This window comes from Protobothrops mucrosquamatus, unplaced genomic scaffold (genome assembly GCF_001527695.2).
Source record: "Protobothrops mucrosquamatus isolate PMUCROS unplaced genomic scaffold, P.Mucros_1.0 scaffold155, whole genome shotgun sequence".
NCBI classification, from domain to species: domain Eukaryota; kingdom Metazoa; phylum Chordata; class Lepidosauria; order Squamata; family Viperidae; genus Protobothrops; species Protobothrops mucrosquamatus.
In genome coordinates this window covers 114347-128175 of record NW_015386519.1, presented here as the reverse complement: position 1 = coordinate 128175, position 13829 = coordinate 114347, and the positions used below count along the sequence as shown (strand labels likewise).

The following is a 13829-nucleotide window of genomic DNA, read 5'->3' as shown; positions in this document are numbered from 1 at the left end:
AGATGGCTAGTTAAAAGAAACACTTTCTTAAAGAAAGTATAGTTAAGATAATTTAGGATAAGGAAGTATACTATAAATCAGGGATCCCCATCCCACAGGTCACAGACTGATACCAGGCTGCACAAGCCGGTAAGTGAGCAAAGATTCATCTGTGCATGCAAGGGACCTAAGTTGCAGGTGAAACCATCCTGCCCCCAGTCCATGGAAGACAATTTTTCTTCCAAAATTGGTCTGTGGTGCCAAAACGATTGGGGACCGCTGCAATATCTTCTAAAAAAATAATCCATTTCTTTTACACTACTTTATCAGTATGCCCTTTTCTTAATAGTATTACCATTTCACTTTAGATCTGTTGCTTTTTTCCCCAATAGTCTCCCCCTGTCAATTTGGCTTTGCTGAAGAAGAACACAGGCTACACAAACCCCTGTAAAAAAAAAGGAAAAAATGCAGACTAGCATTTATTATAGAAGGCTTATAATCACTAGCATTTATTATAGAAGGCTTACAAATTGGCTGTTATCTCATAGCCTCTTTTCTATTTACTACCTTAGTCATCACATAATGAAAACTTTGATATTTTCTAATATATTTTTTATCAGAAACTAAGTACACTGAAGATAAACTGGCAGGTATTTCCCACACTATTTCCTATTTATAGGAATTATTATGACTAATAGGATAAATCAAGGGTGCAAAATTTCACATCAACATCTATTTTACAATAAATTCAACAAATATTTGAAAAACTGGCCTTTATTACTAATACTCTACCTTATTAGAGTCTTAAATAAATTTTTACTCTTACCTGATGTTTGTGAATATTCAAGGCATTTTTAAAATGAAAATGGATATCAGAAAATAATCATGGGAACTATTAAATTAAAATCAAGACATCCATTTTGTTAATTCAGTTTTTCTAAGGGGAGGGTTTCTTCTTTAGAAAACTGAAATATGCCTGTTGTTTTAAATTGTATCACATAGCTGAGTATCCTGCTTCCAACAAATAGCCAACAAGATATTTTTCAAGAATCTGATAAATGTAACAGAAAGCAACTCAAGGAGAGGGGCATGTTCCTAACATATAATGAGTACACTGTATCTGACATAGAATTTATTTGTAAATGAGTCAGATAGGGGTTTCCTGGACCGGAGATCATTGGGTTTCAAATTACAAGATGACCTGCAACATAGGACCTGTTCTGAATATATTTATAAAGTACTTCTTTAAAAAATGCTTCCTAATAGTGTAAGTACATAACTATTGGTGAAGAGAAGCCAAGATTAGGACATGAAATACACCGAGAAAACTATTTTTAAAAAATCAATTACGTTTATTATACAAATGCTTCATGGATTGCCCACTTGTAAATATTTGTCAGCATTAAACGGTAAGCACATACTTCCAAATATTTTTTCAATACATTGCTTTATATAAAGTATATATTTTTAAAATGTGATTTAAGAATATAATGATTTCCAAAGATATTTAATACAGCAGTATGTTATCTTTCGTTATGTACCTATAATAATTCACACAGGTTTTGGCATACATGAAATGAAGCACAATATAGAGAGAAAAATCCCTGATCTAATTTCAATACTAAAGAACTAGGAATTTTTTTAAAGAAAATATGACAAAGAAAAAGGACAATCAGTCCATAAGTATGTAAATTCAGTCTTTTCTTATAAATTTGGCAACATCTGCAACTGGTAGTCAAACAAGGAAGCTCATGCTCTGTAAAACAACATCATGTAAGTTTGAGCTGAGGTAGCACTTGAATTAAAAAACTGTTAACAGGAGACTCAAAAAATCAATTAGATTAGATTGAGGTTTGACACAAATCTGTGTCCTGAAACATGGGCAGTGCACTGTGTAACACAACCTAGCACCAATTTGAACTCATATATTTCGGCCCTGCACAGCTAGTAAGGTGACCCCATAAGGTCATAAACTTTTAACATTATGTGATTTATATACGTTAAGTATATATTTTATATGTGCTTCAAGACAATTCCTCTTCATTCAATGCGGCCCAGGCAAGCCAAAAGGCTTGTCACTCATGATATAGTCTTAAAATACTGGATTGTAATCTTATGCATGTCTATGTGGGAACAAGTTTTACAGAACTCAGTGATATATTTTTTCTAAGTAACATGTACAACACAAAGTTACTTATTTAATTAAATTAGATAACTAGCTAAAGTTTCATCCAAAATGTTGTAGAACATTTTTTAATAAAACTTTTGCTGTCCCAGAAGCCCCACAGAAGTCGTTTTGCTTTTGGCTGGTAAAATTTGAATTTAATATAAAGTACTGTTTCCTACTGGCCAAGAAATAAAAATGGCAAAAGATAAAAATGAAGAGAAAGAAATGCTTTTATGCTACCTAGAAAATATGCTTTTTAAGTGAATCTCTTCTCTACAGTGTTGCACCTCATTCAAGCCATGAGAAAAAAAAATGAGATATGATTTTATACTCCCTGAGATGGCATAGTAGATATTATGTATCCAACACAACATTGCTTCACCTTAAGAAATAAGCATGGAAATTGAGAAGTTTCATTTTAGAAATATTCTCAAGATTGTAAAAGTGCAAACTTAAATATATCCACCCGAAGTAAGCTCCACTGAGCTCAACGAAACTTACTGTCAAGTAATCATGCTACGGATATTTTAACCTCCAATTGTTAAAGAACAGTATACATTTAATGCCTAACATCTTATAAACTCCCTAATTTCAAAAGGGATTTCTTAATTGCTATAGTTTTTAAAAAGTGAACTTGGGGAATTCAATCATTCAGAATAAAAGATAGCCCTTGCTTAACAGCGGTAATTAGGACTTTCCATCAAGTGATGCAATTGTAAAGTTCATCACATAACTACACTGCTTAGTTATTGGCAGTTCCAGAAGTCCCTAGTTACATTGTTAAACAAGGACTGCACAGGACATTAAGCATGGACATCAAATTATTGCAATTCCCAACTTCCTGCCAATTTCCTCAAATTTGCTTGTGAGAAGCAGGCAAGAAGGTAGCAAATTGGGATCACGTGAATGTGGGATACAGTGATGATTGGAAATCAAAGCCAGTTCCCGAGTGCCTGGATTGCGTTCAGGTAACTGCTGGAGTGCTGCAAAACAGCCAGAATTTCAAGGATTGGTTGTTAAGAACCACTCATTTAGCAGGTTAGTGAACAAGCAGCACCTGTATGAGACCCATCAATCTTCATAGATATAGTCATAATAATTATGTAATTATGTAATTCAGAAGGTATTTTTCCCTCTTTGCTAAGGTTTTCATTACTTCCTGATCATTCTGTTCAAACAGACTGCAATATTTTCTGAATATAAGTGGAATTGCTCAGTTGAAAACTTTATTTCAATGTAATAACTGTAAGAGAAATAACCCCAAGATTCAACCTGGAGTTTCCCCTATGATAAATAATTGTCCTTGTGATTGTGATTCGCATAATTAGATAAATCTTTTAGTATTGTAATCAGGAATCTATGTGACATAATTTCAGCAATTATTTTATCTGCCACTATGAAAGAAGAAAATGAAGTTGTCTGGCATTATGAACTGAATGAATATAGTAAACTTTTACTAAAGTGTAAAAATATGACATCTTTTAAGCATTCCCCTATCACTTTTCAATATAGCAAGAACTGTTTTAAATGCCACTATTTACTTATCTATAAATCCCATTGCAATCAGTGGGGCTTACTTCCGAATATCTATGTACAGGATTGTATTATAATTTGCATAATACAAGCAGCTTCATGATTGGTTAAACATGAATATTTATGAAAAACACTTTCAGTTTTCAAAAGTAATACAACCAAGTACAATAAGAAAATTTAAAAGATAAAACATTTTTTGCAAAATTACGTAAGGCAACATCTAGCATAATATTATCTTTGTAAAGTTATTCAAGAAAAACCACCACTATGGAAAAAGTGAGCGGGATCGTAAAGGTAGAAAGGGAGTGTCACTGGAAGTGGTAGATATTTCCTCTTGCTCACTCTGCAATTCTGTTGGAATAGGAGGTGCTCCAGGATCTCCAGGTCCTGGAAGAGTAGAGAAAACTGAATTTTCCATGCTTCCAACCTCTGTAATAGGCAAATTCATTGAACGAAGAGAAGAGGCAGATACAAAAGCAGCTGTGCTATATTCTTCTGGATGAAGGTAGGTGTTTTCTCTGTCTCTTTGTTTTTCAAAAAAATTAGAGTCATTTGACTGCGATCTAGAGAGATTGTTTACCTCCTCACAAATTGATGCCATGCAGTTGTTACAACGTGTTCCTGTAAAAAATATATTGGATTACTTACAGATATGGTACGTGTAAAAGGTATTTTAATTATTGCTATAACTTGTCTCATTTTGACACATTTTTATCTATTTAATTTCATTGCTTTTTTGAAGTTTCAGATTTATGTGGAATTTTTATCCCAAAATTAACCACCCCCCGTCGCTTGAAAATGAGATGGGTGGCATATAAATTTAATAGATAAATAAATAAAATTCAGCTTAAGAAATAACCTCTATTGTTATTTCTTGAAGAAATGAGATGGTTTGGAAAGAAAAAGTCTGGAAATCCTAGTTATGATCCAGATTGCCTATACAGCCCTGTGGATCAGGTCGCGAAGTATTTATAAAACATTTCTTTGCCACATCAACATTATTAATATGAAATCTTGTCCAAGTGGAAAACTGGCGACCAATGCAGGCATTTTAATTATAGGGTTATATGGCGGCAATTTTGGATGATGCTTAAGGGGAGAACTATATATAGCACAGGAAGCTACCAGTGCATGGGGTATAAAAAAACAAGTTGTTTTTGTCCAAGAACAGCAGTACTGGCATACTAACCAAAGGTTATGTCTTACGTAGTAATGAGCTTTATATTCCTGGCATCTTAGAAACAATTATTTTATAAACTTTTTCTCTGCTGAACAGAGAGCAATTCCATCTATGTCAGGAAAACTATATTTTCAGGGACTTGGAACTACCCATCCTTAAAATTTCCATTTTAATAAAATTCAGATCTATCACTCTCATTCAGTCATGGACATTTCAATGCCTCTACGGCTTCTTTTGGAAAAAAAAAAAAACTCTATTCATGCCATCAACAAAGTGGAGACATTGTGCTCCATATCTCCTGGGGACTGCCCCAATTGACTTAACACTGGAGAGAAAATGGCTCCTTGTGATATTTCTGGGCAAAACTGCCAGAAAATTAAAAGTTAACCCAATGCTACTTGCAACTCTGAATGAACCACAATGCAATGTACAACATTAACTAAGCTAATAGGATTGCACTCTCTTAATGCTATGTTGTTGTGTGGCTCTTATATTTGAATATATGTCATTATTCCTAAATTTCTGCTCCTTCACTGATACAAAGGCAAATTATTTTGATTTACCTTGTGTGCGACCTACAGAATTCATAGCAACAATGTTAAAACTAAATAGGAATAAGCTATGTAACTACATATTTTATAAGCCCTTTTGAAATATACAATATTCAGTCATTAAAACAGTACCTTTAAGACTTTCGAGTTTTTCATTTTTTGCTTTCAAGACAGCATCAGTTATTTTTTCTAACAGGAAGTTTTGTGTTTTTTCACATTTGATAGATTCTATCAATGCATCTAGTCCTTTTGGATGCTCTGCTAAATAATCCAGCAGTTTCCCAGCCTTTTTCCTACTTGAGGTTCGACAAGAAATTTCCTCAGTATCATCTCTACTCAGTATTTTCTTTGAACGTAGGTAGTCAAAGTGTCTTTCTGCAATTATTTTGTCACACAGATAGCGGCGTAATCGTTCTAAAACCTAGCATAAAAATAACAGCACATTAATAAAAGATTAACTTTATCAATGTATAAATTATTCTTTGTATTACTATGATGGAGCAATGAATCATAAATAATCCCTGAAAAATAAGTTTTAGTTAGAATTTGCAGTACTGCATCTTATCAAGAATGAGTCAGTTATGTCTTAGATTCAAATTTCAACTCTGCCATGAGATAATGTTTCATGGTACTAATCTAAGGATTACTGAACTAGCAATCAAATATCACAAAATACTAAGCATTAGGAATAAGTATTTAACACTAAAAGGAAATGAATGGAAGTTTACAATTTTAGGTAAAGACTTCTAAAATACTTTATATTATACTATACTTTCTATATATTACTAAAACTGTCATTTCATTTAACTAGGTGAAATAGTGCATCCTAGAGCAACGATTTTTGAACTAAGGTTGATCAAATGGATTAACTTACAGAATACATCCAAAATCTGGGACATACAACTCTCATGGAACTGAAATTTGGCAAATTTTGTAAAACATATATGACATATGACATTTATGACAAAAATTATAAAACAATTTATGATACAAATATTTCCTGTGCTAATGTTTGACTCTGCTATATAGTTCAACATGAGCTATTTTCAAGGCAGATACATTTCTGAATGTATTCCAACTTTCCAATTCCTTTGCCAAACTGAAGCCAGTTTGTTTCACTGTGTTGGGTCCATACCAAGGCTTCCTGACCCGCATATAGATTTTGCATGAGGACATGTTCTGGGATACTTATTTTTTTCTAGGCACATTCTACAGATTGATGCAATTAATATGATCAAAGGCCTTTCTATAAACAATAAAGTACATGCTGACTTATGTTTTGCATTTATTGGCTTTCTCAGTTTTCTAGTGTGCATCAGTGACAATGTCTCATGTTTCTTGGCCTTTTTTAAAACCCACTTGAACATCTGGCATCTCCCTCCTACATAGGATTCTAATCTATAGTGGATGATCCTGAGCATTATTTTGCTAGCATGTGAAATTAAGAATATTGTGTGATAGTTTGCATACGTCAAATCTTGTTTTTCCCCCCAGTTAAATCTCCTTCATTCTCCAGATTTGCTAGTGTAGTTTGGTTAGAACCTTTACTGATTCTTCTTCTGTTACATTTATTAATCAAATTTATACTATCCATTTCACTATCTAAATGACTCTGGGTAGTTTACAAATAACGTTGCTTGCTGTATTTCCATGGGGATTCTATCAGTTCCTGTACTCTTCTGACTTGGTAATATTAGAACAGTGCTCTAACTTCATCTTCTAATATTAGATATTCTTGTAAGTAAGTAATATCTTCCAAGGTAACTTGCATGTTGGCTTCTCTACTGTACAATATTTCAGTATACTCTCTCCATTTTTGTTTGATCTTCTTTGTATTAATAACAAGCAAATTGAACGGGAAGTCTTAATATTTAGGAAGTCACAAGTCCCAGGGAGCTGGCAAGCAAGCCAGCAAGCAGGTAAGTAGCTGCTGCTGGATGAGGGTGAGTGAGGAGTGGCCGGTATGCATACAGCAGAGCCAGAATTGGGTGATTGCTGCCATGTGGAGGAGTGTGCAAGAAGATGTAAGTGGGCAGAGTGGTGTGGTGCGAGCTTGGCAGGGATGAGAGGGGCTGCTGCCAGATAGCAAGGGAGGGTGGGTGGGTGGCCACTGAGGCAGAGCACAAGCGATTGTTGCCAGATGTGTGAAGCTGTCAAGAGTCGGCCCAAGTGCACTGAAGGTGGCTGTCAAGTATGGGAAGTTACAATGGAGTTAAATTATTTAATGTTCTTATATGTTTATTTAAAATTTAATATATTATTCTCTGACTACTATTCCAATATAAAAAAAATAAATACAATCTAAAAGATCACAAGAGAAGTTGACTTATCTTGAACAAAAAGTGAATATTCTATATATTGTAGATCTATTCTTTATAGCTAGAAAAATGGGAGAAAGGCAAAACCAACTTCTACTGACTCATTCATATGCAACATTCAGATATTAGCAAGGGGAATTCCTATAAACACTCCAGATAACCCACTATACAAAAAAGTAGAATTTGGTGAAGACTTTTATCCATTAGGGAAACCAAAGGAGCCTGGAAGAATAAAGAGAATGAAAGGAACATGGAAAGCAAATATAATATGGTGTAGCAGTTATGATATGAAATAAAGACTGTGGAGACCAAGAGTCAAATCCATCCTTTGTCACCGAAGTTTCCTGAATGAGTTTGAACTAGTTGTCATCTTTTATCTATTATCTCAGAAGGAGCCAATTATTATATGAAAATCTGAGGAGAAGTGCTATAACCACAACCTGGAACTTCTAGGGCAGAGTTACCCAAACTGTAAGGTGTACCTACCTTTGGGAGGTAAGACAGAATTCAAGAGGGGTGTGAAGAGCCTTAGTTCGACACTGTTACAATAAATCCCCCTTTCCAAAAACACTAGCTTCCAATGAATAACATGGTGATAGAGAAGGCACAATCTTTTTTTTTTTTATTTTGTAATTAAAAACAAAGTTCCATTGCATTGTTTTCTTTGTCTATTTTGGTGGGCTTGGATTTTTATGAGAGGCACATACATTAAGATTACACTACAAGGAGCTGTGACGGCTAACGATTTAGGATCCCTTGGAAACAGAGTAGATCCAGTAACTTTTGAATGGCCTCTTCGATTGTTATTTGACGCATTTAATTAATATTGCTGAGAATTCAAATTGGAGGCTTTGGGCAACTACTCTTTGTCCCTTAAGGAGGAAGGGGAAAAAATCAGGAAATAATTTATTTTGTTGCTATTATGTTAGGTAATCTACTATAAATCTACTACAAAAGTAATAAACCACCCAGATGAGGCAGGCGGCAAACAAATCTAGTAAATAACAAATAAAACAGTCAAGAGACCTCTGAATAGATTCCAGTTTGCCTCCTGCTTATAAAACCTATAGACCAGTGTTTCTCAACCTTGACAATTTTAAGGCATGTGGACTTCAACTCCCAGAATTCCACAGCCAGCATTGCTGGCTGTGGAATTCTGGGAGTTGAAGTCCACATGCCTTAAAATTGTCAAGGTTGAGAAACACTGCTATAGACATTTGCCATAAACAAAGATACTTTTTTTCATTTGCTGTTGAATAATTTTAAATTCTCATTTGTCCATTTTAAAACTTCACTGACTAGGAAACATGCTTTGCTAAATAAAGTATATTAATAATGTTGTTGTTGTTGTTGTTGTTGTTGTTATTCCCTCCCCAAATTATAACAAATTTCATCCTTCCGCTGTCAGCAGATGGAGACAAAGCCGGCGATGCTTGAAGCTTTCCAGTCAGCAGAAGGGAGGCCGCTTTAAGGGAGCCCCCACGCAAGGCAGGAATGACGTCACAGCGGCAGGAAAGGCCACACCTGGCGGAATTCCCCCCGCCGGCGACACTCGAAGACCAACGACCAATCCGCCCCGATACGGAAACTTGACGAGGCGACGCCATGGCAACCATTGCGCTTCCACCCACCCCCCCCTTCCGATACCGATGTTTTAAGGACCCCCCTTATCATCACGCAGGGGGGCGCCCCCTTCCTCCCAAACACGAAACTCCACCCCCCCCCGCGCGCCCCAGCCAAGCGCTCGCCGCCGTTACACGCAACCCGGCGCCTCGCTCGCTTACTTCCTTTTTCACCTCCGCCATTTCGTCTTCGGTGAGCGACCGGCCGGCCGCCGTCAGCTCAGCGTCCGCCATGGCGGAAACAGCAGTGCAAAAAAAAAAAAAAAAAAAAAAAAAAAGGCCACGAGGGAGAAGCGACCCTCTCGCGAAGCGAGAAATGCTTGCCTGGAGGTGGACTCCCTCGGGAAGAGCTCCACTTCCTGTGTCTGAGGTGAGCGACGCCACGCCCTTACTGGCAGGCCCACGCGAAGGAGGCGCGCCTCATATCGCGCATGCGCTTCTCTCGGGAAAAGGCTCCCTTATTTAGACGTGGGTTTTGATCTCCGCCCTGGTTTGTCGTTCAGTCCCTACGTTTAGAGTTAGGTTCGTAGTATTTCGGTGCTTAGGGTCAAAGTGGGTCTCTCTGGCGGGTCTCGGAGGCTGAGGACACGGGAGATGATTATCCCCGTTGATAACTTTGGTGCTAGGTGTTATGTTCGCTTTATAATAATGACTTGAATAGGGTGGCTGGCATAGAATTGGTTTTAGTTAACTACGTGTAAATTATTCTTAAAGTAGTAAGATGAGATGAGATAAAATAACCTTCGTTTTTTTTCTGTGAACACACTGACACACATTAAAAAATGAAATTCTGATGCCTGCTCTCAAAAGATGTGTATATATATTTCAAAATTTGGATTGCTAACAAAGAATTAAGGGAGAACTGGAATAGCCATTTCGAACTTTTTAGTTCTTTTCAACCAGACATACTCTTCTGAGATTCGAACCTGGGCTGCACCAGACTCAAGATAAATATATATATATGTATATATGTGTATGTATGTATGTATATGTATGTATATATTTTAAGTGTTTTTTACGATGCACCCTGTCGGCCCAAATATGGGAAGAAATCTTTTGCCTGTATCAGCCCAATTTAGGGCTATCCCCAGGCAGCAGTCGCTACTGCGACAATCATTTTTATGTTAAATTTGGATTGCTCTCCCTATAACTCTTTGTTAGCAATCCAAATTTAACATACACACACACACACACACATATATATATATACATACACATATACACATATATATTAGTAAGGGATCTACAGTAAAGATAATTTTTTCTCTTAAAAAAAAAAAGCTGCTGTGCTTTAGCATCCATGTATGATTGGCTGGGGAATTCTGAGAGTTGAAATCCACAGGACTTAAAATTGCCAAGGTTGAGAAACCCTGAACTAGGTGGATGTGACTTCTAATTTTCTTGGCAACAAGATTTATTTATTCATTTGTTAGATTTATATGGCTGTCAATCAGAGACTCAAGGGAATGTTGCTTTGAAACCTACTAAAATAATCAGAATGCAAACAGTATAAAAAGTAAATAATGCTATGAGGAAGTACATAAAGAAAAATTTTGCTCATCAGTGCTCATTCATCAATATAAGTAAACACTTCAGTTCATGGCTTGTTTGAAAAGTGAAGTGTTATGCCTTTCTACTGCTGAGAAAGTAGTATGAGTCCTAGTGGACCTCTGGGGAAATAATATTCTAAGAATGGCAACAGAAAAGGCACATCTCTTATTAGCATTGTTTAAATAAAGAGACCCTGTCAGATCTTATAGGGTGGGCAGAGACAATTGGAGAAAGGCAGTATTATAAATAATCATGTTGAACTTTCTGAATGGCAACTACCAATCTGAATTATACCTGGATTCTCATTTGTAACAAGTGGACTCTGAGCAGAGATATCGCATGGATGTACTGATGTATACCCATAATTGTTTCCCTGACCACATTCTGGGGCAGCTTGTAAGGTCTTATTATGTTGTTAGTTTCACAAGATGAAAGTGTATTCTCAGTTGCTGTTTTAACAACCCAGTCCTGCTTAGCTTCCACACTAAGATGAGGGTTAGTTGCTACCAGCTGTTAAGGCTTGTTTTGCAAGCCTACAACTGTTTTTAGAAGTGATGTTTTGCAACCTATCAGTGGATGATAAGGTTAGCTCCCAAAAATAATTTAAAGCAGGCACAGGGAAACTGAACTCCCGGGGCCATGCTGGTTGTGAATATTGGCAACCAACTTGTCTTGTGTCATAGGCTCCTGTTTCCAATATAAAGGCTTTTAAATGAAATGTTTATTTTAGTTACAAACCTCACACATATGGGAAATAAGTATAGCCTAAAATGATTGTGGGTTATATATAAATCTTAACATTAAATAGAATAATTCTGTTGAGGATTGCTCTGACATGCTTGAAATAATTAGGTTTTTTGGCATATTAAAAAGGGATGAACAGATAGATGTTCTTGGATTGCGTTTGTCTCCAAGGATTCTAAAAGTTGCCATTTAATTAATTTGTTATTGTTATGTTCTTATTTTTGTTCAGGAGCTCAAAGCAGAATACACAGTGCTCCATCCTCCCATTTTTTTCCCCCACAACAAAAACTCTTTGAGGTATGTTAAAAAAGAATGACTAGCTCAAAGTCAGCCACCTAGCTAGCATCCTTGGTGGAGGATACACTAGAACCTGCATCTTCCTTATGTTCGTTCAGCACCTTGTAGTTGTTAATGTGGCAGAATATTTCTTTAAATACATAGTATTTTGGCAAGCTAGTACTGGGAAATGGTGGTAGTTTGGGCAGGAATAGTGAAAATGAAGGAGTTTTGTCCCTGGTGGAATTTGGGAATGTTAAATTTAATACTGTATGCTCTTTTAGTGAAGAGTGGATGAGCTGTTGGGAGGGAAAAGGACAGGGGAAGAACAGAAGGCATGAAATGGAGGAAAAGGTGTATGGGAATGCCAGTAGGAGTCATTGTATTAGCAGACTTGCCGGGTTAAAGAACATTGGCTATGAGAGAACGAGTGATTTGGGAAAGCTAGTTAAGAGAGCATTAGATGCTTTGGGCAACGTTGTGCTGCAGTAGGATAGTACAGACAGTGGGACTGGGATCACACATTAGGTTTAGTTTTGCCCCTTGAGTGAGGCTGATGACTGGCATAGCTGCCATTTGATTGCTTATGACTTTCCAGGGAAAAAAGGGAGAGCAAGAAGATGGCCGTTCCGAGGTCTTTTTCTGGGGAAAAAGAACTCCATCTAATGAAGAACTGATATTGGAAGCATGGTGGAGAATGCTCCAAGGACTGTTGGCCCGAAGACAATGGGAAGAAAAATTGTGTTTTTCTGAGGAAACAGAAGAGTTGAAATGGAGTTTTGAGAAGAATGAACCTGTTAGTGATAAGGAGAAAGAGTGACATCTTTCTCCAGGTAAAAAGGTGGATCAGCTGAACAGTTCCTGGAGGGAGGGACCAAATAGATACAGATAAGAGTGGGGTTTGGTGGAGCACAGTTGGGGGTTTTGGGGAACATGTCAGGTAATCTGGAAGGAGTTTGAGCCTATTGGTCCCGAGAAAGTAGACAGGATTCTTGTTGCTGTTCTCCCTTTGACAGCATAACACCTGCTTCAAAATGGGTCCAATGAAGCTAGGATTTCAATAAACAATCTTAAGCCACAGATGTTCCAAGAATTCTTTTTGGAATGAGAGGAATCAGTCAGTTCTGGAGGAAACTGATGTTGGCTTGCCTTAGTCCAGTGTTTCTCAACCTTGACAATTTTAAGGCATGTGGACTTCAACTCCCAGAATTCCACAGCCAGCATTGCTGGCTGTGGAATTCTGAGAGTTGAAGTCCACATGCCTTAAAATTGTCAAGGTTGAGAAACACTGTCTTACCTTCTTTAAAATATCATTTTGTATCATTGTAATTATATGTTTCTAATTTGTATCCTTTGCCTTGGAATTCTAATGAAACCAAATTTAATTTTTGTCTTGACTTCATTTACTTTTGGAATTGTGATCCCATATACGTCATTCAAAGCTCAAGTGCTGTTTTGTCCTGAGAAAAATTTATATAAGTTCCTTGCCTTAAAGATTAAGCCTTGCATTGGGGCATAAAATCTAGGGAAATTATGCTAAACTACCTTTCTCTTTAAATCACTGCTAAATCTTGGCTTGCCACTAGATGTCTCTGCAGTTGTGTATATGAAGATTTTTTTCCCCTTCCAGTCCCCTTTTCAAGTTATTCCTACAGTAGTAGGACTGTGAAATTTTCCAGATTAAAATAATGAGCATGGGCACACAAGTGGCAGCTATTAACAGCTTTTTTCAAAAAGTTGCTTTTCCCCTGGGAAACCACATTTGGTTTAAGTGGTTGCCAACAGTGCTATTTGCATACTTAATTCTAATAGCAATGTATTCTTCTAATTCAGGGGTGTCAAACTCGCAACGTCACATGACGTGTCGCGATGTATCGCGACTTTTTTTCCCATTGCTGCCAATGGGGT

The 13829-nt window shown here is 36.7% G+C and overlaps 1 protein-coding gene and 1 long non-coding RNA gene across 2 annotated transcripts; one reads left to right on the top strand and one right to left on the bottom strand.

Moving 5' to 3' along the window:
- Positions 1–1316: 1316 nt before the first annotated feature.
- Positions 1317–9601, bottom strand: BCL10 (BCL10 immune signaling adaptor). Its single transcript, XM_015813416.1, has 3 exons — positions 9513–9601; positions 5543–5831; positions 1317–4300 (listed from the first exon to the last, which is right to left on the bottom strand). Exons 1-3 carry the CDS (start codon positions 9582–9584, stop codon positions 3945–3947), a joined length of 717 nt encoding a protein of 238 aa, XP_015668902.1. The 5' UTR covers positions 9585–9601; the 3' UTR covers positions 1317–3944.
- Positions 9602–9814: 213 nt separating this feature from the next.
- Positions 9815–13071, top strand: LOC107285253. The gene is made up of 3 exons (XR_001548829.1): positions 9815–9872; positions 11875–11942; positions 12520–13071. It is a non-coding gene; the product is annotated as an uncharacterized LOC107285253 (long non-coding RNA).
- Positions 13072–13829: the final 758 nt, after the last annotated feature.

What these genes read in the sequence shown, in the direction of transcription:
- BCL10 (XM_015813416.1), bottom strand. Translation starts at nt 9,584, where the DNA reads ATGGCGGACGCTGAGCTGACGGCGGCCGGCCGGTCGCTCACCGAAGAC. An exon ending in TGGCGGAGGTGAAAAAGGAA is followed by an intron (nt 5,832 to 9,512) that starts GTAAGCGAGCGA and finishes TTTTTATGCTAG; the next exon opens with GTTTTAGAACGATTACGCCG. An exon ending in AAAACTCGAAAGTCTTAAAG is followed by an intron (nt 4,301 to 5,542) that starts GTACTGTTTTAA and finishes TATTTTTTACAG; the next exon opens with GAACACGTTGTAACAACTGC.